The sequence below is a fragment of the Capsella rubella genome, unplaced genomic scaffold, assembly GCF_000375325.1.
Source record: "Capsella rubella cultivar Monte Gargano unplaced genomic scaffold, Caprub1_0 scaffold_1, whole genome shotgun sequence".
Classification (NCBI taxonomy): Eukaryota; Viridiplantae; Streptophyta; class Magnoliopsida; order Brassicales; family Brassicaceae; genus Capsella; species Capsella rubella.
In genome coordinates this window covers 4,879,994-4,903,751 of record NW_006238923.1, presented here as the reverse complement: position 1 = coordinate 4,903,751, position 23,758 = coordinate 4,879,994, and the positions used below count along the sequence as shown (strand labels likewise).

Genomic DNA, 23,758 nt, shown 5'->3' with positions numbered 1-23,758 from the left:
CTTTCTTTATTACCAAGTTTCTCCGCAATAACTGTAATTGCTCTGTTTTTCTCCTCTTCTCCAAATAGGTTAGGTTAGCTGCAAAAGAAAATTTCAACAGAGCCGAGTTTCTCCTCATCACTCGCGATTGTGTCTCATTGATTCCATAACTTTCTTTGTCAGATAGCCTAAAATTATCTCTAAAAGAGGAGGAGTACGGAGCGATTTAGTTTTAGGAGAGTGATTGAGTTTTCAAGAAACATAGACTTGAGCTCACGAAATCCGACAGAGAAGTGAAGGTCATGTTCCGTTGAAATTTCAGTAGACGTGTTTCGGACCAGAACGTCATAATTAATTCAAAGTTTTAATTTTGAAGACAACTGTATACATTTACAGTTACATCAGATCGGAATTTATCAAAGATCCTCTGTTTCAATTTGAAAAAAGAAAAATTTATAACTCATCGTTCGTATCATCAACTAGCTTAAGCCCTGAGTGTCTAAGATCCTCACAATGTCTTACAAAAGGAATTATTTTAGCTGTATTAATACTCTTCTTGGCTTCGCATCCATGAGCTGGAGGGGTAAGGAAACAAGGCTCCATGGACACAGCACGGCCACATGGTGGATCAGGAGTTTTGAACTTCTTTGGTGTGTAGAGTATCCATGGCTTTAACCCTCCTAGACCTTGAGCAACATATCCAAAAGTAGAGCAAGCGCTTGTGACAAGCTTATCAGTTAGGCTTAGGAGGTACATCTCTGCTAAAGCCTTTTGGTCGTGAAGCTTCTTGTCTGTTTGCTGAAACCTTTCCCCACTTGGCTGATAAACTTTGACTATCTCTCCTGTTGAAGTTGGGCGTTCCCAATACATGTTCTTTAAGTTGTTAGAGTATTCTGGATTCAGAGATGTGACCAGGACTGCTTTAAGTTTTGGGGGTTTTGTTGTATTTGTTACTTGTGATTCTTCTTGTGCAGCTGCTTCAGGTAAAAGTTTCTCTCTTTGTGTACATGCTACAATCTGGTTCATTACATGCTGGAAATATTTAGTCTGTCTGCTGAAGACCCGCACTTGAATCCCAAGTAACTCGTCTGCTCTTGATAAGTAAGCATTGTAGGATCTAGTGACCATACCCCAAACTTGGTTTGTCGGGTGAAAAAGATAGCGAGCCAAATGGTAGAAGACGGTGTCTTTCTGTGGGAATAGCTTGATTAGTTCGGGTTGGAAACTAGGATTCAACCATAGAGATGGAATAAAGTAAAGATTGGATTTGACAACCACCCAAGGGACTTTGTCGACCAAAGATTGATCATTTTCGCAGAAGAACCTCTTGTCATAATCCCTGTAATCATGGAGAAGATGAAGATAAAGATGGGATGGGATTGTAGTCGAGTTAATGGTATGATTCCGCAACATTGTTCCGTGGCAGTGCGAGTATTCTCGGTCAAAACTATCTATCTGACCCATCAATGGGAAATCAAGAGGAAGTAACCATGAAGTACCCGGAAAAGGCTCACAGAAGAGATCACTTATGTCCTTGCGTTGGTCGACAAGAATGATTCTGTCAGTCAAGAGAGCATAGAGGAACACAGAAGCAAGAGTAAGTATTCTGTTTCCAAGCCCATAAACAGCAACCCACACAATATATTTGCATTCACCAACAGATTTTCTTGAATAATTCTCATCATCATCATGACCAAGATTCTCTGTTGCTTTCTTGTAAGCATCTGTGCCTGGACCGCAACGCTTGTGAAGCATCTCATAGTTTCTAAGCTTAGAGACAAGATAATGAGAAGTGTTGTAAGGCGAAGGTTTGCGATACAAGGAAGACTGATACCTGCTCAAACAAGAATCTTGGTCGAAATCAGCGGTTAATAGCCCTCCTAACAGTTTATCTCTCGGTTTTACAAAATCCTTTGAAGCTACTGCAAGAAAATGAAATATTAAGCCAAGAGGATAATCTCTGAAAATAAGAAACCCCAAAAGATGAATGATTATACCGTTGATTGTAGCACCAAGAAGCTGGTGTTTGAAGATGTTGGAGAATGAAAGTAACATCACCGACCAAAGTAGTAAGCAAGTGAAGATTGTTATCATGAGCTTCAACTTCATACTGAGAGCCGAGGTAAACTTCACCGGAGATTCGAAATAGTAGATGATCGATATTGACATTTCTACATACTATATATGTGTGAATTCTAGTTTCAATTATTGGTAGGAGTTTACAAGTTATTAAAGAGTTTTTTAACTCTTCAAGTGACCAAGTCAAAGAAACTTGTACATTTATAAATATCCTAAATATGTTGTGCTGTGAAAGTTGACGAAATCCGAAAGTGACTAAAACAATTTTATAGTGATTACCTAATATATTTATTTCCCTTTATTACAATAAACAAGTTGATGTTGGTGTCTATACCCGATTTAAAGAATGGCAAATAAGAGAGTTGTGTGTTAATTAACAACAAGCATTGATGTTGAGATCTCAACAAAACAACAATCAAATAGTCACGTAGCATTTTCTGAATTAATTTGGTTGATGTAAAGAATAATACAGTATGTAGCTTCAATGGTTCAACCAAAGTTTCGGTTCGGTTTGTTCCACAAATCCCGTTTTGAAAATGTTGATGTATCATATGGCTCATCTCATATGTTGACTCTTGCTATAAATCTCCCAACAAATAAACCTATTCACTCTTTCTATATAATATATAAAAAAGAAGTATCGAAAAGGGTTTAAAAAGATGGTGTGAAGTAGTAGACAAATTAATTAGCCTGATTTTGGTGAGAAATGAGAATGAAAGAAACTAAACAAATTTGGCTATTCCTATGGATTATCGAATGGCGAAGAAAGACACACGAAAGCAAACAAGAGTCTTACAAAACACACTATCTATATAAATAAAACCAACAATAAAATTGTTAATTCTTAAATGACTAGGTACATTTTTCATCTAAGTGTTAATTAATCCTTAACTAATAATTCATCATAAACCCATGTAAGCAATTATTTTTAGAATATTTTCAAAAATAATAGCTAAGTATCAATTTACAGAATTAATATTACGTATAATAAAGAAAGTGAAAGAAAAAAAAAAGAAAGTGAAAGAAAAAAAAAAGGGAAAAAGTGATGAGCACAAGAAAGAAAGGGTTTTTGAGGGGTTTTAACATAAGACTGTTTCGATTACACATCTCTCTCTCTGGCTAAGCTGTAAGACTCGGCGGCGGCGGCGGCACCGAGAGAGAAATTTTCCCTTGATAACACATCTCTCCATCTGAATCCCCAATTCCCATAAGATCCGATCTCTCAACCACAACTCAAGAAAAATAAAATGGGAATCATATCATCCACCGATCCAAAAACGGAGACTTCCGAGCCCATATCTCAAACCAACGAAGCTCCATCAGAGAAACTGAGAGATTCGTCTACATCGGAGGAACTGGGAGATGGTTCATCCCCGTCGGAGAAACTTGGAGATTCATCATCTGTTTGGAGAGATCCAGTAGATTCCGAATCGGATCAACAAGGAGAAGGAGAAGGAGGAGGAGACGCAGAGGGTGAAGAGGAAGGAGAGTGTGGGTTTTGCTTGTTTATGAAAGGTGGTGGCTGCAAGGACTCGTTCGTTGCTTGGGAAGAGTGTGTGGAGGAAGCTGAGAAGACCAATGAAGATATTGTTACCAAGTGTATGGAAGTCACATCGTTGCTGAAGAAGTGTATGGATGAGCATTCGGATTACTATCAGCCCATCCTCGCTGCTGAGAAAGCTGCTGAAGCTGAGGTCAAGAGGGAACTCGAAGATGAGAAGAAGAAGAAGATGGAAGAAGAAGAGAAGATCTCGGAAGAAGAGGTGGCTGCTAGGAAGCAAGCTCAAGGTTGATTAGGTAAAATTTTCATGGTTTCTTGTTTATGGGAATGAATTTCAAATTATTGGAAATTTGGGAATACAATTAGGAACAGAGGAATATTTCGTTTTTTTTAGATTCGTAACTTATATGATCGAAACCATTGATGGTTTAAGTTTCTTTCTCTAATGAATCTGCCACTTTTGTATGCGAATAAGTTGATTGATTGAAGTCATCTGAATGAATACTCCCTTCTTTTTATATGAATCGAGAGAGAATTTGCTCTTTAATGGTCATTACTTTGTTCATCCCTATGTATGTTTCAGTGAAGAGATGTTGTCTTCTTTGTGGTTTTGCTTACCTTATTCTTCATTTCAATGTGATTTGCTGGTTCTGAAACTGTTAAAGGTCAGACCTTTTTTCAGTAATGATTGCTTCTGGTTTCTAGCATTTTCTAGTTTGTCAGCAGATCAAGTTTACTTTTGTTGTGGTTTCACTATGTGCTTAAGTTACACTAGCAGTTCTTTTCCTCTTCGATGATGTTCTGTTAGGTTGAAGTCTCCTGGAAGATGAAAATCTTTACAAATCCCAGGTCTGCCCAGCATGTGTCGTTTGTAGGGAGATAATGAGACATAACACAACTTCATATATGTTATCAGCCTCCATACATGACCATATATGATTCTTTGCTTACCTTCTTAGTCATATGCTATTTATATGTTAATTATGCTTTCGACAATCATGTTTAAGGAGAGCATAGTTGTTAGCTTTAATCATTTTGTTGGGTTTAATCTGAAGTATTTTATGGCTTTGAAGCCAGCATGGTCTCTGCATAAGTTTCTAGTTACATGAATCTCAATTTTTGTCTTGTCAACTCTTATCTCTGTAAACGTAATATTTGGTTGCAAACTAGGTACAAAGAGCAAAGTTGAGTAGAAATAATTTTATAAACTCTTTACATGATTAACCACTATATAACGACCTGTTATGTTATATGCATTTGTGCAACCCCTACATTTCTCATTCTACAACAACATCAACATAAAAAAAAAGACGGTCTTTTAAGTTTTATGGGATTTGGTACTTTAAAGGAGTATCCACTACTAAATAGTCTTTATATCCATCTTACAAGAAAGTGAAACGTTAAGGAGCCACCTAGGAAGTGTACTAAGAAGAGAAGGAAGAAATAAGTCATGAAAATGCCAGAAGGAGTTAGACTTGCATCTAATCTATAAATGTATGCTTCAAAGAGATCATTTCAGTCATATCTAATTTGAGTACGGTGGAAACAAAGATGGAAATATATGTATTTCTAAGATGTATGAAGAAAATGTACAACTGTGTCTGTGCGGTAAGATTGGCTGTGTCAATCGTATTTTCAATATGGGAGTCTTTCATGTCCAATACTTTACGTGAATGAATTGTGTAATTATCAAACTATTTAATAAAAATTTGTAATTATCAAATATTTAATAAAAATATAATTATCAAATATTTAATAAAAGTTGTAGTTATCAAATATTTAATAAAAGTCAAATAATTGCGGTTATCAAATCCCTATATATATTGTAATTTTCTCATCTAGTGAACTAGAGATTCATTAGATGCATGGTAGGGTAATCATCATCTCTTAATTCTATCATTCAGAAAAATATTTCATTCTCTAATCTCTCTCTCTCTCACGCCATGGGGATAACGTCATCCAAGGATCTGAATCAAGAGAATTCCGATCCCAAAACTCAAAAAACCCAAGTGCAGACAGAGAAAGTAGGAGACTCGTCAAGTGTTTTGAAAGATCAATTACAAGTGTTCATGAGAGAAGGTGGATGCAAGGAAACATATGAGGCTTTTCAAGATTGCGTGGAGGAAGCTCAAAATAAGAATAAGGATCCTATCTCTATGTGTTATCCGACGTTGGAGAAGTGTATGGAGGCTCACTATGATTACTATCATCCCTTTTTCGCGGCTAAGAAAAGTGCTGCGAAAGTGTTGATGAAGGATTTTGTGCCTTCGTCTGTATGGCGAGATCCAGGGGAATATGTATCCCCAAAACAGTTAAAGGAAGAGGAAGAGAAAGAAGAGTTGTTTTTGGCGTTCATGAGAGGAGGGGGTTGCAAAGAACCCTATACAGCTTGGGAAAATTGCATTGATGAAGCCGACAAGAATCCGGAAGACATCGTCCTTAAGTGTGCTGGAGTTTTTTCTAGGATGACCAAGTGTATGGACGCTCACTCCGATTACTATCGTCCCATTCTCGAGGCCAAGAAAACTGCTGAAGAACACATGGAGAATGAGCTTCAAGTCTTTCTCTCGGAAGCAAGCTGAGTGTTTTTTTTTTTCTTTTGGAGCAAAAATTGGATATGGTTTCCATCTGAATTACTAATCTTATTTTTCCATATGATTCTAGAGATAATTTGCTCTTAATAATATTACTTTGTTGGCCTCTTCTTGTGGTTTCCCTAGCTATTTCTTTATTTGAATGTGATTATTTTGTTGTTTCAATTCGTGCTTAAGATACACTAGCGCTAGTTTTGTTTCACAATTGTGAAGAAGGTAAAAAAAAATATATGCTAGTCTTGGTTTTGTTGGGGCTAAAGTCTCCCTCCTCAGTGAAACCCCTCTAGGCCTCTACTTGACTTGAAAAGATGAAAATTGTTGCAAATCCCAAATGATACTACCCGGTTTAGTTATAATTTTGTTGTTTGGATTTAAAAAAAAAAAAACAGGCTATATATTTGACCGACTGACCAAATGATACTATCCGGTTGTTAATACTCTTCTTAATCTTGTATTTGCTTGATTCCTTCCTATTCGTAATTCTCTTCTCGATATTGTATTTATTTCCTATTCGTAATTTGCCATGCAACCGTAATCGTACGTTCATAAAATAATGAGAGGTAGAATTACAAAAGGAATATTTTGTAGCAGATTTCACATGTACGGTTCTTAATTAATAGTACCATCAGAAAATTATTTGAACCCTAATCCATCGTCTTCCTCTGTTACTTGGAGAGTTCCAATCCCAAATCTCAAAGCAACACATTCTGGATAATATTCTGGATGTTTTTTCTTCCTTTCTATTGTTATTGTCTGAAAAAGAATATAATTGGTGTGGCCCGTCTTGTTCAACACATTCTTTCAACTATTTTGGCTCAACGTGTGATTGATTTTGCAAACTAATATCAGATACAGTTCACAAATTAGGTACGAAGAGCAAAGTTGAATAGAAAGAATCATATAAACCGAAATGAACGAACAATCTGAAGAATATGTTTTTTACACGAATTACCCACTAAAGATCGAACCTTATGTGTTATATATGTGATATGCAACTGATGCATCCCTACAATTCTCATCTGACAGAACAAAAAAAGAAGAGAGACCGTGTCAGCAATTTGATGGTCTCTGCGTAGCTAAAGAGTATTGTATTCACGGGTCTTCTGAAACTACTAATCGTCTTTATCGTCATCTTCATCGTAGTTGAATGGTAATGGAACCGACTTGAAGGCTCGGTATTTCCCAACATTGTTCAAATGCTCGTTCTCTAATCTGTTTTCCACAACCCAAACAAAAAAACAGAGAGTTACTAATTGGAATATTAATGCAACACATTTTGTGGTGTCAGTGTAATGTGAGTTTTGAAGTTTTTTTCACCTGAAGAAGTTCCAAATACCACGACGAATGATCTCAAGACTAGCGACAATGGTAACCATCGTCTGTCTATGCATGAAGGAAAAGTGGAAATCCAGAACCGTCTGGATCCACGCAAATCTCAGAAGGACATTCACAACCTGGTACATGTTCTTAGATCAGTTGCTATAAAACATCTTTGACTTAATAAAAAGTGTTTTTGATACTCACCATGGCAATGAAATATACTTTCTTCTGAGGAATGAGGAGTTTATCTCGAAGCCAACGGTTTTTGGATGTCCGGTTTAAAAGACCCCAATCATGAACAAAGTCCCACCAAGTGCAGTATACTGCAGCTATAAATGAGAAGACAGCGGCTAAAACCCTCCAAGCAACTTGACCTTTTTGGATGCTGTAAGCTGTTCTCAAGCAAACTGCCACTATAGTCAAGAAATACTTGATTCCGTTGTACCCTTGTTCCGGGTTTTTTTCCTCAAATAGCCGTCGCAGGCACTGTATGAGTAACAAGGTTTTGTTATAGACTGCTAGATTTGGGATTCTTATTTTTGAGGGAAGTGACTATGTGTACCTGAAGGAGGCGAGCGGCATAAGGGATGACAGCAACAATGAACAAGAAAGTGCTGTAGACATCAGAATCTTTGCAAGTGTTTTCTCTCTTTCTGTAGTCTCCCGAGCCATAATAACATATATAGAACTGAATGCTTCGAAGCGCTTGAACCTGGCTAGTTAATTGATCTCCCAAGAAGAAATCAGGCAATGTAACCTGCAAGGGAAAAGGAAAAAATTGGACCGTCAATACCTAGTGGAATAGAAAATTAACAGCATTCTCTTTGGTCAATAAGCATATTCCATCTCTGATTTACCTTGTAAAGAGGAGCGGCAAGGCAATGAAACAGACAAGTGAGGAAGAAATACCGACTCGAGCGATAAAAGAAGTTGAATGGCAGGACTAAAACCATGAACATAGCCTGCAAAAGTAAACATCACTGAGTTATTATGTCACTGTTTTTTAGTAAAGAAGTTTGAAAAACTCGGATTTGAGGGTTTTGGGACTTACACCAAGTAGGACAAGAGGAAGAAGTTCAGTTTTGGCTTGATAGGCTTTCGTTTTGGGGTCTGCCTCCATGTCAAGATTGGCAAGAACACAGAGCAATGCAAAGACTCCAATGCTGAAACCCACAAGTAGGACTTGTCTGTATCCAAGTTCAGTTCCTTGCTTGAACCCAAATATGAAGGAATAGTTAACTCGGTATCGCCTCCAGTAGTATACATTACCAGCATACATGATGACATGCAGCACGATAAACCCGAATAAGCTGCAAGAAACAGCAACAAAGACAAGATTCTAAACATCACACTCCAACTCTTAAACCAAAAAAAAAGAAGAATACATTCCAACTCAAATGCTTGATATAAACTCTTAAGATGACCAGGTTACTAAGCTCTTACCTATAAAGAGGGAACATAGTATTCATGTATTCCTTTTGGCCTTCCTTTTCCAAGAGATGTCGGGTGCGGATGATGGCAACAAGAGCCACAATAAGAGAGAAAACGCATCCAGCCGTGAAACCTGAAACCAATATCCTCATAAGCGCCACATATTTGAAAAAAACAATACTACTATTTTATGCAAGTTACAGTGTTTGCTTACCAGTAGAAAATGTAGTTCTATGTCTCTCTCGTTTTGCTTTAGGTCGCAAAATGTTCATTGCTTTTGTTCGATTAGCGTTAGCAAAATGCTTAATGAATGTTGCTTCAACTCGCTCCATGAGTCTCATAACCTGTCCATAACAGAGCATCGATATAAGAATAAGAAACAGAGGAATTGAAGAAGTTACTTATCCAAATAAGAAAAATCACAAAAAAAAAAAACAGAGTATCTTACCTCATCAGAGTTTCCCAAGGTCGAACTATCAACCACTTTCATGTAAGTTCTCGTTGCATTTCTCGACGTTATCTGTAAAAAAAAAAAAAACATTTCGTCGAACACATTACAGTCATTCTGAAACATATAAAACCCTCCAAAATAAAAGTAAAAACTCAAAATCTTACCTTATCATACTTCTTCAATATCTTCGAAAACGCCAATACATTCAAAAAGCTGCATTAACATTAACGAATATTCATAATCAAAACCCATCAATCATCAAAAAAATAAAAATCCAAACTTTAGAGAAACCAAAACTTACGCATAGTTCTTGAGAAGGCGAAGCTTGTGATAAAACTCGATGAAAGCACGCTTGAGACTCTCTTCGACTTTCTTAAGATTCTCTCTGTTGAATTTTAACTCAGTCTGATTCGGTACGTTGAGAACTCCTTTAATGGTGGAACGAGGCGTCTCTTTGGTGTTGTTGATCGTGACTCGATCGAGGACATCGATAGGAGCTGGTCTCGCTGCTCTCAATCTGCTCGTCGTCACGTCATTGACTGCTCCGGAAGAAACCACCGAGGTTCCTTTTTCTTCTTCTTCTTCTTCGTCTTCATCAACTCCCATTAGCCCAGCTCTGCTCGACCCTCCTTCTTGTATAGCTTCCATGTGCTCTTGACTTCGAACTTTAACTACAATTTTGAAATTATCGGTTTGGTAAATTATGCTGGAATACCATTTACGTAGACCGGGAATTAAATTCAACCAATTCTAACCCGGTTTTGGTACAGCGCCGTGTAAAATAATTGATATACAAGTTGCATGAAAGCAAAACGTTATGTTCAAAAACATAATCTTTAAATTATCTTTTGAAAAACGAAATAATACGTGGTGGGAGTTGTTAATGTGTGTTATACATATCTTATCCATTACATTAAATAATTTTGTTAATGTAAATTAACCCAAGTGGAACTAATAATACTAACCACTAAAACTTGTTACATTGGACTAAACAATCATGAGAATTTCACTAAATCCAAACATATATGGAATACTCAATTTCAAATTGGAATTTTTTTTTTTAATTGAAAGTCACAGACCACAGTTCACTTGTTAGTGACGATATTTAACACTAACATATAAAATACCAAAAAAAAGTAACTCTAATCTGGATTTTGTATCCGCCTTAAGTATATTTTTTTGGTTGGCACTATCAAATGTAATCAATCTAGACATAAAAGAATATAAATTGGTGATATTTTCTATCGAAAAAGTCGGATATGAGTTAGGTGAGAAGAGTAGATATGTAATAAATTATACGATGGCTTACTTGATCTAGCTCGGGCGGGAGTGGAAGCAGAGAGAGCCGCCGCAGAAGTAGCGATATCGGAAGCCAATCGAGTAATCTCCACCGTCCGTTCCTCCCAGCGCCACCCATCAGGATTCTCAACTTTAACACGAAAGGCGATCAAAGCGTCCATCTGTTTGTTAAGCATGGCAGCTTCGTTCAACACTTCTTCAACTTTCTTTTTGTAAAACTTATCAACCTTGTTGAACTCATCGTCCAGTCTCCTGAAAAACACCAGCTCGTACTCTCCTCCTTCCTCCGCCGCCATCAGAAACGTCGTCTCGCACCCGTGGCTCGAGTTTGTGTTTACAAGGATCGGCACCGGGGTCGTCGCCGTTGCTGTTGCCGTCAACTGTACGCCTTCTTCGATATCATGAGGGTTATGCCCGCGTTTGTGTCTTCCCGGCGTCGAGACCAAACCGCTGAACGCACGGTACAGAGTCATTTTCCGGTTTAATCCTCCGGCGTTCTTGGCACCGCCGCCGTGAGGATGTGCATTGTTGGTTCTGCGTTGGAATCTGATGATTTCTTTGAGACGTTTCTTGAGAAAGTCGTAGTCCATGTAAGCTTGTTGCCACTCTGGAACCATCTGAGACGAGAACTCTTTCCCGAACTTCATATTTTTTTTATAGATTCTTGAATCGAATCTATCTTTTCTTGATTGAATCTCACTTGTTTATGTGTTTTAGAAAGAAAGAAAAAAATATTAAACTCTTGTGTGTCTTAAAGAAGAAGAGTCCTATCTATCTATATATACAAAAGAGAGACAAGTCGTTTATGATTGTTTTTGACGATATTATAAACTTTTAGGATTTGAATAATTGTTTCTAATCAAAGTAAAAAACTTTATAGCTTTTTTTATCACCTTTATTGAATTTTTTTCAACGTGTATTCAGAGAGGGCAACTAAAAAGCGCGTAGGTACTGCTAACTAATATTTTCAAAATATAGAAATTTGAAACCCCTTTTTTTGATATTTGTATTTGCTCTTTTTAGCTATAAATAATTATATGTTTCTAGTCAAATAAATAGCTTTCCATATTTTACTTTAACGACACAGTAGTGTGATCAAACATTATACTTCGGCTTTTAGGGTGAGATATGGACATTTTATTTTACTAATTCTTGCAAGAGATATATAAGAAGAAGAAGAAAAAAAAAAGCCGCGTTGATCAACCGGTTGAAGAAATCTAGGTGAATTATGTTAAACAAATAGGAGTTAAAATTAGTCCTAAAGATTCATGAAGATTAGTCTTATATTGACTTAAAGGATTAATAATTAATTAATCCATCAATCAGTGTCAATCCTTGAGAAATTTGATAATCGTCGTCATAGTGGACGACCATATCAAGTCGCGGTGTCAGACCCAAATGGGCGGCTAAAGGTCGATATGGTAATATTATCACTGCAAAAGATAAAAATATTTTGTGCTTTACTTTATGTATGCAGTATGATTTAAAGTATTCGTTTTTGTAATTCTGTTTTATTATCTTTATGAACGTAAATTAAGTTTGCATGGCACTAATCAAACGTAAGTTACGTATCCGTGCGTGAAAAAATTATGAACAAGAATCGTCATGACAAGTTATTAAGAAGAGAACTTAAAAAGCGGATTACTGTATAATCAATCATTCGGTCAAATAGCCTGTTTTGTTTAGAAAACCAAACAAAATAATTATGTTTTGGAAAGTTGAATTATTATGGTTTCAATAAATGAATGAATATGATACTTGAACCGACAAGAAAAAAATGCATCACCTTATATCAAACAATACAAGATACCTTGTGTGGTATAATAATTAATAAATGTGACAAAATTGGGTATATGTATGCATACAATCAATAGTACCAGTCGTTTTCGAGTTATTTATATCTCATCAACTTAGCTGTTGGGGTCGATTTTTAGAAGTTTCACATTGAGCTATCATCAAGTCATCATCATTATGTGTTATATATCCTATTATAAGGATATGGTTTTAATTTCATTCATCTAATTAGTGATTTTACATCTCATATACATGATACTTAGATAATCTCATAGGATACTCTTTCCCGGATCTAGCAACATTTTGTTTTATAGTAAAAGAGTAATGAAGACAAGAATCAGTAGTTGATAAGGTATATGAATCTCTTTAATGTTAGGCTAATACGGTTTCTAGATAAAATAAAACCAGCCATCCGTTTTGACCTTCTCAAAACACTTTAAATTATTTATTATACTAGCAAGCACCTAGGTCAAGTGTAGAATATAATAAGTACATAAATATATATTTAGTTGAGTTTAATAAATGTTCTGCAGTGTTTATAATATGAGATATTTTGTTTTTATATTTTTTCAGTAAAAACTATTAAAGATATTTTGTGAACAAATCCGTGGTCTGTATCTCGATCCGACCATCACGTCATTTGTGGTCTATGTCGTGACAAGTAGTTAAGTTTCTCAGTCTTTTCCTATTTAAAACTATTATATTGCGTTGAGTGATCGTTTTTTCCAGGTTTATTACCACAACACGAGTCTCGGCACAATTAGCGGGGTTTATTAAGAATCTGTGTTTTTCACATCTGATATTTTTGTTAAGACCAAGATTAGTATATTTTGACAAAAAGAAGAAAGAACACTTCAACCGAATAATTCTAATTGCGTATTAAACAACTAGATTAAAACAGTCACATCAAAATTTTCGTTAACATATAAAACATAAACTAATAGAGTCATCAAATTCAAAATCAAAGTCTCCCCAAGTGGTCTATAAAATCTCAAGAGTAAAAAGTAAATCGTGCCTTAATTTGATGGACCGAGAGTTCTTTGCAAAGGTAATGATTGGCAAAACACACCAAAATAGTGGTCATATGTCGTCGGGGAACAAAAAGGAATCATGACTTTTGCAGTTCCAACCAAAAATTACATTTTCCAAAATCAAAATAAGCATAGGAGAGTTTTGATGAATAAGCAGGTTTCTGATAGGATATCACATTAAGTAAGTACATTGCATTCCCAAACTAACTACAGTAACTGGTGTTGGTCTCGTTCTCGTATCATGTGGGTCAAGCCGACACAAGAGAATGGAAAGTTCCGCTTTGTATATAGTTGGATCGGGTCTCCAAAGCGTTTACTACTCTTTCTTTATATGTTTCGTCAACGTTTACTCTTTCAAAGTCTTTGTTGCTTATCATTATATTATTTAGATTATATGTCCAATAGTAAAACTATTATTTATACAAGATATTACACTATAAACCTCATTTGAAGTCATGAGTTACTGATTTATATTAATTTTTAAAATCAATTGAAAATGCTTGTTGTTCAAACAATTTAGTATACGTACATTGATATTGTAGCTATTAAGCTACCGTATATTTATTTTCATAAAACACAACTCTTAGAAGAATATTAATCGATAGTGTGTATGATCAGTAGTGTATTCGGTTAATTACAAATTACAAATATTCGTCGATTTGATGGAGCCTTGTATATTTGACTATTCACTTTTGACAAAAAAATTTTTTTTTGACTATTCCATGAGTAGAAAAATTCGGTACATAACTAAATTATATTCAAACCACTTAAACTAACGATTAAAAATAAATAATTTAAATAGACAATTAAATTACACTTAAGTCATAACATTTGTTTTTTTTATGATATAAACTGAACTCATTACATGTAATTACTACATTCCTTAAATTTCATGGTAAAATACTCATTTTCTATTTGATGGACAGTAGTGAGTACGAGGACTTGCATGGAGAATTGTAGGATGATTAAGACATTGTATATTTGAATCTTCAATGACGACTATGTTAAGTATATTAGCGGACAATTAGATCTGAACCACTAAGACGCCTCAAAACATTTGAGTTAGAGCCACTTGATGTTAAGATTGCGAGACAAAAGAACATTAATGAAGTCTTGAGTTACGATGTCGATTCGATGATGACGAGTGGAAGACACGTTGATGGGTCGGTCTCCAATATCTCTTCTTTTGAAACATGTTGCACTTTCTTGGATAAGGGGTTTTATAAACAAACAGTCTTGAAATGTCATGTCAGTAGATTTAAGGGTTGGAAATATTAGCCGATCATTTTACAATGTTTTGCATATTCTTTTGTTTCCTTCCAAATTCCTATTTTTTATTAAAAATTTGAATACACAAAGATAATTTAATTTCATAAAAGCTACATATAGGCCTTGGCCTTTTATAATAATGGGCCTTTTACATTCAGATTCTTTCACTAGAAAAATTAGTTTTTTTTCTCTGTTCTTTCTCAACTTAGAAGAAAAAAACTTATGTCTGTGATATATTTATCCACACTCTGACACTCTGTATCACTAGTGATACTACCCGCCAACGGAAAACCACCATGTCAGCCTCCGCCGCCTCCGTCACCATCGTGACAGGATTTCTCCGTTCCCCGTCAACTCAAAAGTCTCAAAACCCTTCCTTTCTCTTTTCTCGACCCAAGAGATCTTTGGTTAGACCCATATCCGCTTCTAGCTCAGAATTGCCGGATAATGTTCGTAACTTCTGGAAATGGCTGGGAGACCAAGGAGTCGTCTCCGGAAAATCTCCGGCAGAGCCTGCGGTGGTACCGGAAGGTCTGGGACTTGTAGCCAGGCGTGATATCGGGAGAAACGAGGTCGTACTGGAAATTCCCAAGCGATTGTGGATAAATCCAGAGACAGTGACGGCTTCCAAGATCGGACCTTTGTGCGGCGGATTGAAGCCGTGGGTTTCAGTTGCTCTGTTTTTGATCAGAGAGAAGTATGCACAAGACTCTTCATGGAGAGTTTATCTTGATATGCTTCCTCAATCTACTGATTCTACTGTCTTCTGGTGGGTTTTCTCCTTCTCTGATCAATAGCAACTGTAGAGCTTCTCTTTGTTCAAAGTTTAGTTTCTCTGGTCAACACTCAGCATTGTAGCTAATGATATGTTTTCTTCATGAAATGCTCCAGTACAGGTCAGAAGAGGAGCTTGCGGAGCTCAAAGGTCAATCCTTTTACCTTTTCATTTCTTCTTTCCATAAACAGATGACTAGTAGAGGCTGATGATGAATCAAGGGACAATTGAGCAAAACATTATTAACTTTGTGGTTTCTGTTGTGTGGCTCAGGGACTCAACTGTTGAGCACCACATTGGGTGTCAAAGAGTACGTGGAGAATGAATTCTTGAAACTGCAAGAGGAGATATTACTGCCCAACAAAGATCTCTTCTCATCCAGCATAACACTTGATGACTTCATCTGGGCGTTTGGGATTCTCAAGTCGAGGGCTTTTTCTCGCCTTCGTGGCCAGAACCTTGTCTTGATCCCACTTGCTGATTTGGTATGCTCCTGTAAATAACTATCCAAAGAAGCAACAGCTATCTTCTTATTTCAGATAATGTCTTAGTTGCAAATCTTCATCCATTGATGCTTGTCTCAGCAGAGAATCTCTGACTACAATGTTTCATTTTGGACAGATAAACCATAACCCTGCGATAACGACAGAAGATTATGCATACGAGATCAAAGGAGCCGGCCTTTTCTCTAGAGATCTCTTATTTTCCTTGAAGTCACCTGTTTATGTTAAAGCAGGTCAGCAGGTAAGCTTCAATCACTGTTAGTCTGTTACCTTAGTTTAACCCCTCAAAAGTATAAGAACAATCCCTTTAATGCTGTGTGGATGATCTGTTCCACAGGTATACATTCAGTATGATCTGAACAAAAGCAATGCAGAACTTGCTCTGGACTATGGTTTTGTGGAATCAAACCCTAACCGGAACTCATATACTTTAACAATAGAGATACCCGAGTCAGACCCATTCTTTGGGGATAAGTTGGATATCGCTGAAACTAACGGGATGGGCGAGACTGGCTACTTTGACATAGTAGACGGCCAGACTCTTCCAGCTGGCATGCTTCAGTACCTTCGCCTTGTGGCTCTTGGTGGTTCAGATGCTTTCTTATTAGAATCTATCTTCAATAACACCATATGGGGCCATCTTGAATTGCCTGTAAGCCGTTCAAACGAGGAACTAATATGCCGTGTTGTCAGAGATGCCTGCAAGTCTGCTCTGTCTGGTTTTAGTACCACCATTGAAGAGGTACACTTATATGTCCAAGCTCTTTCTTGTACTGTATTTGCAGCGACTTTACAGTCATATTTCTTACTCGTCTTCATTGTCTTTCGTAGGATGAGAAGCTTCTGGAAGAAGGAAAGCTTGATCATAGGTTGGACATTGCTCTTAAGATAAGGATTGGTGAGAAGAAGGTGCTTCAGCAAATCGACCAAGTCTTCAAGGATAGAGAGCTTGAGCTCGATGTTTTAGAGTATTACCAAGAGAGAAGGCTCAAAGATCTTGGTTTAGTTGGCGAGCAAGGGGATATTATCTTCTGGGAGTGAGAATTAGCTTTAGCTCGGATAGCTTATCCTGCAGAACAAACTCAGGACCAGAAAGAAAATCTTACTGGTTTGGTCTCAGACCGCATAGAGTTGAATCAACCTTGAGATAAAAGAGTTAAGAGACCACAATCTGTATATTAAGCTATTGCCAAAAGCAACTTTTTTGATATTCTATAAGATGAGACAAAATCTTCTTTTAGTTACATCTTAACTTACGTAAAACAATTAAATCAAGATCAGCAACTATGCAGGAAAGCTGAAAACGTTACAAACAAAAATGGAGAAAAACTCGGGGCAGGAACTATGCAGCTCCCATTCCAGTGTTTGGCATGCCGTCCTCTTGCAGAAGCAATGAGATAATATGCTAAAAACATGACTTTAAAGTGTTAAATTGGAATTTCTGTGCCCAAACAGGTCGTGGCAATTTGTACCTTCACAAAGACACTCTTGAGGGTTTGCGTAGAAGTAATCTTCCTCCTTAGGTTTGTCAGAGATTACTCTTCGGTGTGTAGGTGCTCCCGTTCGTTTCTCATGGGCTACCTTGACGGCTACTGCAAATTGATCCCACGTGAGGGTCTTGTTTTGATGCAAGTCTAGTAGCTCCACGAGTTTCTTACGGTCAAGCAGGACTGTTTTCTTATATCCAAGGTATCTGCAAATTCAAATCGACCAATTGTGTTTTACATTGAATCACAGGAATAATTTTCCAGTAAGTTGTCAGTTTTCATGGAGAGGAATGCATTCAATATCAAAAAAAGTTACCTCCGATGACCTTCCACCACTTTTGCCATGTTTCCATCATAGGTAGGAATAAAAGTGTTGCTGGCTACAGATACCATAAAATCTAAAGCAGCCATTTGAGATGAATGGTTCTGAAACTGTTGGAGCTCCGCTGACTCCAGTAGCATTTCCTTCTTTACCTATAACATGTATTCAAAACTGATATAATGAAGATCCCTTTATCACTCGTTGTAGCAAGAAAAGGGAGACCAGGACTGGTAGACTCACAATTCTCGGGAATGCTTCCCTTAGAACGGATAGTCTACGCTCGCTCCCATAAATCTCACCAGCTGCAATGTATATCTGTGTATTTTTCTCGAATCCTAGTGCTTTTAGAACCAATGCTACCTCCTCTGGAGTCAGAGGACAAAGCCCTTGAGCTCTCCTCTCCTCAGAAACTATCTCCTTCTCTCTCCACCAGGGATATGTGTACCTAAAGAACACAAAATGGATCCATGCATTAACATCAAATTATCATCTTTTTTTTTCTTTAAAATTGGAATAACAATTCAGGACAGATTTGCTAAAGAACAACCTCATCTTTTTTAATTCTTCTGCTTCTTCCTCAGTGCAACCATGAGTGCAACCAGAGAAGGCTAACATGTCCATCTCATATCTCAGATGCAAAGCCACGAATGGCCCTCTTTGTTGTAGAATTCGAACTAACTTAGATCCCAAAGCCTCAAGCTGTGGAGTGAACTTTAGTCCCTGGAAGTTCACCCGGCACCTAAGCCACTGTAGTGGGAGCGGAAGACCATTGTTTGCCAGGCGGGTATCGGTCCTATTGAAGTGTAAGACTTTATGTTTGCTGAAAAGGGGCAATACCTGAACAAGGAATTTAACCAATCACAAAGGCAGATCGTCAAATAAAGAAAGAACTCAGCAGCTAGGACAACACTCGCAACAAGAACTTGTAATAGTTATAGTGAGAGGAACCAAAACAGCAAACTATACATGAACAGCACTAACCTGCTTCAAGTAGTATTTCTCATCGGACCAGCTTACAGGAGGCATTTCGAACATTTGATAACCATACTTCTTTCTATACCGTTTTGGAAGCCTCCTTAAGATACGAACTTCATCTCTTAATGAATCAATGAAATGTCTCACATCAAAAATATCCTCAAAACCACTGCAAACGAAAAATTACTATGCTTTAGATTCCTACAGAGCTACCAAAAAACAGAAGAAGAGGATAGGCCTATCAGAAGTGAAAGATCCTCTGAAGATTCAATACCTAGGATCAGACCAGAAAGATGTTTTGTCAAGCTCTGGAACAACGAGAGTGAGGTTTAATAGCCGAGCAACAGTCACCATATCACATATCTGAAAACAACATAAATCAGAATTTGGAAACATTCAAATCTGAATAAAAGGTCGAAAAAGGAGCAATTAAAGCAAAGTGACCACCTACCGCGGATCGCATTTGATTCAATCCACCATTACAGGATACAAGTAGAATACCATTGCTTGTATAATTTCCTACAAAAAAATAAATCGATTAATCTCGTTACACACCAACGAAGACGAGATAGAACCGTAACGCCCCAAAAAGAAAAAGAGAGAAAACTAACTCGGAGGAGGTAGAGGAGGTGGCAACGGAACTGGCTCGAGAGGGGCAGAGAATCTGAAAATCTGATTGGTTAAACCAGTGAAGATCCGGGAATGCCAAAGCTCACCGGCGGCGAAAAGCTGAACCAAACAGGTCCAAACCAAAATGCTGGAGCAAACTCTAACGAACCATACTTGTACACGAGGCTTGAGAACTGCCGACGGATGCGGAAGCTTAATATCGCTTCGCGCCTGAGTAGAAGTAACACTCTCCGATCTAACTTCCATCTCCCTCCTCCGACGATCGTCGTCGCCGCTTCATGAGATAAAAATAAAAATTCTAAAACCTAAAAAATTTTCTCCGATCTTGTGAAGATGTTAACAAAATTTTCCGGGATTGTCAAAATGCAGAAATTAAAAATTAGATGAGAAACGCGAAATGAAATGAAATGCTTCTTCTTCTCTCCTCCTTGTGTTGTCAAAGGTTTGAATCTCGAGGAAGAGTTTTTTTTTTTTTTTTTTTTTCCGAGTAAATTCGAAATTAAGAAGAAAAACAAAATCACGAGACGGGAAAAAAGAAAGAGGTGGTAAGTGGTAACGGTGAAGAGATGGGGAAATAAGTTAATAACCGTCAAGTGTCTTCTTCTTCTTCTATTTATTATTTTCCCGAGAAAATTTCATTCTATTTGCATTATTAAAAAAATTAAAACAAAAATCTTAATCCCTTAACTTAACTAAATGCCAATTTTTTTGGTTATATAAAATAATATATGAGTTTGGAAAAAAGAATGATTGATTAGAAAAACATGGTATAATCAACCACCTCTTCCTCCATGAGGACAACTGCTTGGAACTGTAGAGGAGTAGGCAATGACCTCGCAGTTCGACGTTTGAAGGAGATTAAGAAGAAATTCTCTCCGGACATTATTTGCCTTATGGAAACAAAGCAGCAGGATGATGTAGTTAGGGATGTTTGTGGTGATCTTGGTTTTTCTAATGTTGTAACTGTCCCTCCTGCTGGTCTAAGTGGTGGTATAGCTCTCATGTGGAGTAGTTGTGTTTCTGTTTCAGTCATCTCTCTTTCTCCAAACCTTGTAGATACGTATGTTGAAATTAATGGATTTGGTTTCTACTTGTCTTGTGTGTATGGTAACCCAAATCCTATCTTTCGCCATCTGGTTTGGGAAAGACTTGAGAGACTTGCTGCTTCCAGAACTGGTCCTTGGATGGCCATAGGTGATTTTAATGAGATTAAGAGTAATGCTGAAAAGAAAGGAGGTCCCCCTCGTTCTGAGAATTCTTTCCTTGATTTCAGAAATATGCTTCATACCTGTGATTTCCATGACCTCAAGTATACTGGTGATCCGTTTAGTTGGGTTGGAAAGAGACATTCTCATGATGTGGCTTGCTGTTTGGACAGAACATTGGTTAATAATGAGTGGATTGCGCAGTATCCGGCTTCTCATGCTGAATTTTTAGAATTGCTTGAATCTGATCATCGTCCTCTTGTTACTACCATCACTAATGATTTTGTGCCCCATCAAGGTCAGTTCTGTTTTGATAAAAGATTGGTTGATAAAGATGGGTTTAAAGCTGCTGTTCAAAGGGGTTGGAATGGGTCAGGGACTAGACAGATTAATATTTCTTCTCGGCTTATTTCCTGTCGCAAGGAAATTTCTAAATGGAAGCGTTTTCATAGATTTAATGCAAAGGAAGACATTGCTATTCTCAAAAATCGTCTTAACACGGCCTGTTCTAATGGTTCTTCTACGCATGAGATTCAGAGTTTACGTAATAATCTACGTCGTGCTTATGATGAAGAAGAGGAGTTTTGGAGACTTAAAAGCCGGAAAGATTGGATGGCCAAAGGAGATCGGAACACGAAATTTTTCTATACATCTGCTAAGAGTAGAGTTGGTCGTAAAAAGTTGTTTTCCATTCTGGATCATGAGGGTATTGAGCATCGTGGAGACACTCAAATGGGTTACGTTGCTCAGGATTTTTTCACAACTTTGTTTAAATCTGATTTATCTCCTCAGAATAACCACTTTCATGTGTTTAATGAATTTCAGCCGAGGGTTACTTCTGCTATTAATTCTGACCTTACTAGGAAGGTTTCTGAGGATGAGATCAAAAGGGCTGTTTTCTCTATAGGTGCTACTAAGGCTCCTGGTCCTGATGGCTTCACTGGTGCTTTTTATCAAACCTATTGGGATGATATTAAATCTGATCTTATGTTGGCTGTGAGAGGTTTCTTTGAAGAAGGTAGATTTGATACTTCTATGAATCATACAAATATTTGTTTGATCCCCAAGATTGATGGTGCTCGCCAGTTATGTGATTTTCGCCCCATTGCTCTTTGTAATGTAAGCTACAAGATCATCTCTAAGATTCTAGTGGAGCGTTTAAAAACTCACCTTGCTAGTCTTATCTCGGAGGAACAGGCTGCTTTTATTCCTGGTCGTGTCATCACTGATAATGTTCTTATAGCTCATGAGCTTATCCATGCTTTGAAAGTCAAGAAGAGATGTTCTAACTCTTTTATGGCCATAAAAACTGATATTATCAAAGCTTATGATCGTCTTGAATGGGATTTTCTCCAAGAAACTATGTGTAAATTTGGGTTTGATGCCAAATGGGTTGAATGGATCATGACTTGTGTCAGAACTACCTCTTATTCAGTCCATATAAATGGTGCTCCCAAGGGTTTTATTAAACCAGAAAGAGGTATTCGTCAAGGTGACCCGCTGTCTCCCTATCTATTTATTCTTTGTGCTGAGGTCTTAAGTCACATGTTGAAGAGAGCTGAAGCTAATGGTTCGCTAAAAGGAATAAAGATCAGTAATGGGAGTCCTGCTATTAGCCACTTACTTTTTGCAGATGATTCTCTCTTTTTTTGTCAAGCTAATATGAATTCAGTTTCTGTGATTTCTGACATATTGCATCAGTATGAGCAAGCTTCTGGGCAGAGAGTTAACAAGAGTAAGTCTGCTATTACTTTTGGTAAAAGAGTCACGACTTCGACTAGAAATCTGATGCGTCGGTGTCTTCAAATTTTTAACGATGGAGGTTGTAGTAAATACCTTGGTTTACCTGAGCAATTTGGTAGAAAAAAGGTGGAGTTATTCCAGTTTATTGTTGAGAAAGTGAGACAAGCTACTAAAGGCTGGAGTAATAAGTTTCTTTCTCATGGTGGTAAGGAGATTCTGCTTAAGTCTATTGCTCTTGCGATGCATGTTTATACTATGAACTGTTTTAAGCTTCCAAAGAGTATTTGTGAGGACATAGAACGTATTATGGCTGATTATTGGTGGAATTCTCATGATCATCGGAAATCAGTTCATTGGGTGGCTTGGAACCGATTGAAGTATACAAAAATGAGGGAGGTCTTGGTTTTCGGGACATTGAAAAGTTCAACGATGCTTTGCTTGCAAAACAGGTCTGGAGAATTCTTCAATTTCCCGATTGTCTTATGGCTCGTACTTTCCGGGGAAGATACTTTGCTAAATCTAATATTCTCACTGCATCTAGAGGCTTTCAACCTTCTTTTGCTTGGCAATCTATCCTTCATGGTCAACAATTATTAAAGTCTGGTTTGCGTTTTACTGTTGGAGATGGTTATTTGATTCAAACTTGGCTTGATCCGTGGCTGCCTATCCACCCTCCTCGTCCTCCTAGGAGACTTGATAATAATAGTGAGGTCCATCATCCGTTAAATCAGTTTTTTCTCCCAGATAAGTCAGGTTGGAATATTAGATTGTTGAGAGAACTGGTTCACCTTGATGATATTCCTACTATCCTCTCTATCAAAATTAGCCCTTATCAGAGTAATGATTTTATTGGTTGGCATTATTCGGACAATGGGATTTATTCGGTTAAGACTGGGTATTGGCTGGCTTCTCACCTTCCGGATGCTATCTGGAGAGATAGACCTCCTCATGGTGATCCAAATTTAAAAAGGGATATTTGGAAAACTCACACTGCTCCTAAGATTAAGCATTTCTTGTGGCGTTTGTTATCTCGTGCTTTAGCTACGGGGGAAGAACTTGAAAAAAGGCATATAGCTCCTGCAACCCGCTGTAAAAGGTGTGATTCTGATAGTGAAACTACTGTTCATCTTTTCTTTAACTGTCCGCATGCCTTGCAGATTTGGAGAGCCTCTCATCTCCCTATTCCCAGTCTTACAAATCCGCAAGATAATTTGGAAACTAAGTTGAGAGATTTGCTGCAGTTTCATAAGTATAAAGGAATTTATGATTTTCTTGCTCATTTGCCTTTTTGGATTCTCTGGAAAATTTGGAAGAGCCGAAATCGTTTGGTTTTTGAAAGGAAACATACTAATTGGCAACGTGATATCCGT

At 37.4% G+C, this 23,758-nt stretch overlaps 6 protein-coding genes across 7 annotated transcripts; 3 read left to right on the top strand and 3 right to left on the bottom strand.

Moving 5' to 3' along the window:
* Positions 1–415: 415 nt before the first annotated feature.
* Positions 416–2,140, bottom strand: LOC17899048 (probable fucosyltransferase 7). Of its 2 annotated transcripts, none has more exons than XM_006307116.2 (2): positions 1,977–2,140; positions 416–1,901 (listed from the first exon to the last, which is right to left on the bottom strand). In XM_006307116.2, exons 1-2 carry the CDS (start codon positions 2,086–2,088, stop codon positions 433–435), a joined length of 1,581 nt encoding a protein of 526 aa, XP_006307178.2. In that variant the 5' UTR covers positions 2,089–2,140; the 3' UTR covers positions 416–432. The 2 variants fall into 2 exon arrangements, with proteins under 2 accessions (XP_006307178.2, XP_023645819.1); XM_023790051.1 differs by having other exon boundaries at positions 416–1,898.
* A 1,021-nt stretch (positions 2,141–3,161) lies between these two features.
* On the top strand, positions 3,162–4,112 carry LOC17897803. The gene has a single exon (XM_006303662.2). The coding sequence runs from the start codon at positions 3,306–3,308 to the stop codon at positions 3,849–3,851; it is 546 nt and encodes a 181-aa protein (XP_006303724.1). The 5' UTR covers positions 3,162–3,305; the 3' UTR covers positions 3,852–4,112.
* Positions 4,113–5,483: 1,371 nt separating this feature from the next.
* Positions 5,484–6,141, top strand: LOC17899606. Its single transcript, XM_006305549.2, has one exon. The coding sequence runs from the start codon at positions 5,503–5,505 to the stop codon at positions 6,139–6,141; it is 639 nt and encodes a 212-aa protein (XP_006305611.1). The 5' UTR covers positions 5,484–5,502.
* Positions 6,142–7,030: 889 nt separating this feature from the next.
* Positions 7,031–11,433, bottom strand: LOC17900681 (phosphate transporter PHO1 homolog 3). The gene is made up of 12 exons (XM_006305876.2): positions 10,665–11,433; positions 9,657–10,026; positions 9,520–9,568; positions 9,353–9,424; positions 9,119–9,248; positions 8,917–9,037; positions 8,525–8,783; positions 8,331–8,435; positions 8,036–8,230; positions 7,678–7,959; positions 7,471–7,607; positions 7,031–7,365 (listed from the first exon to the last, which is right to left on the bottom strand). The coding sequence occupies exons 1-12, from the start codon at positions 11,299–11,301 to the stop codon at positions 7,266–7,268; spliced, it is 2,457 nt and encodes an 818-aa protein (XP_006305938.1). The 5' UTR covers positions 11,302–11,433; the 3' UTR covers positions 7,031–7,265.
* Positions 11,434–14,894: 3,461 nt separating this feature from the next.
* LOC17896815 (fructose-bisphosphate aldolase-lysine N-methyltransferase, chloroplastic) lies at positions 14,895–17,266 on the top strand. The gene is made up of 6 exons (XM_006304402.2): positions 14,895–15,517; positions 15,645–15,673; positions 15,797–16,008; positions 16,145–16,267; positions 16,364–16,768; positions 16,858–17,266. Exons 1-6 carry the CDS (start codon positions 15,045–15,047, stop codon positions 17,065–17,067), a joined length of 1,452 nt encoding a protein of 483 aa, XP_006304464.1. The 5' UTR covers positions 14,895–15,044; the 3' UTR covers positions 17,068–17,266.
* Positions 17,201–19,922, bottom strand: LOC17900063 (O-fucosyltransferase 3). Its single transcript, XM_023789624.1, has 9 exons — positions 19,422–19,922; positions 19,262–19,329; positions 19,085–19,173; positions 18,817–18,979; positions 18,383–18,672; positions 18,076–18,280; positions 17,830–17,987; positions 17,499–17,719; positions 17,201–17,431 (listed from the first exon to the last, which is right to left on the bottom strand). Exons 1-9 carry the CDS (start codon positions 19,684–19,686, stop codon positions 17,304–17,306), a joined length of 1,587 nt encoding a protein of 528 aa, XP_023645392.1. The 5' UTR covers positions 19,687–19,922; the 3' UTR covers positions 17,201–17,303.
* Between the last annotated feature and the right edge of the window lie 3,836 nt (positions 19,923–23,758).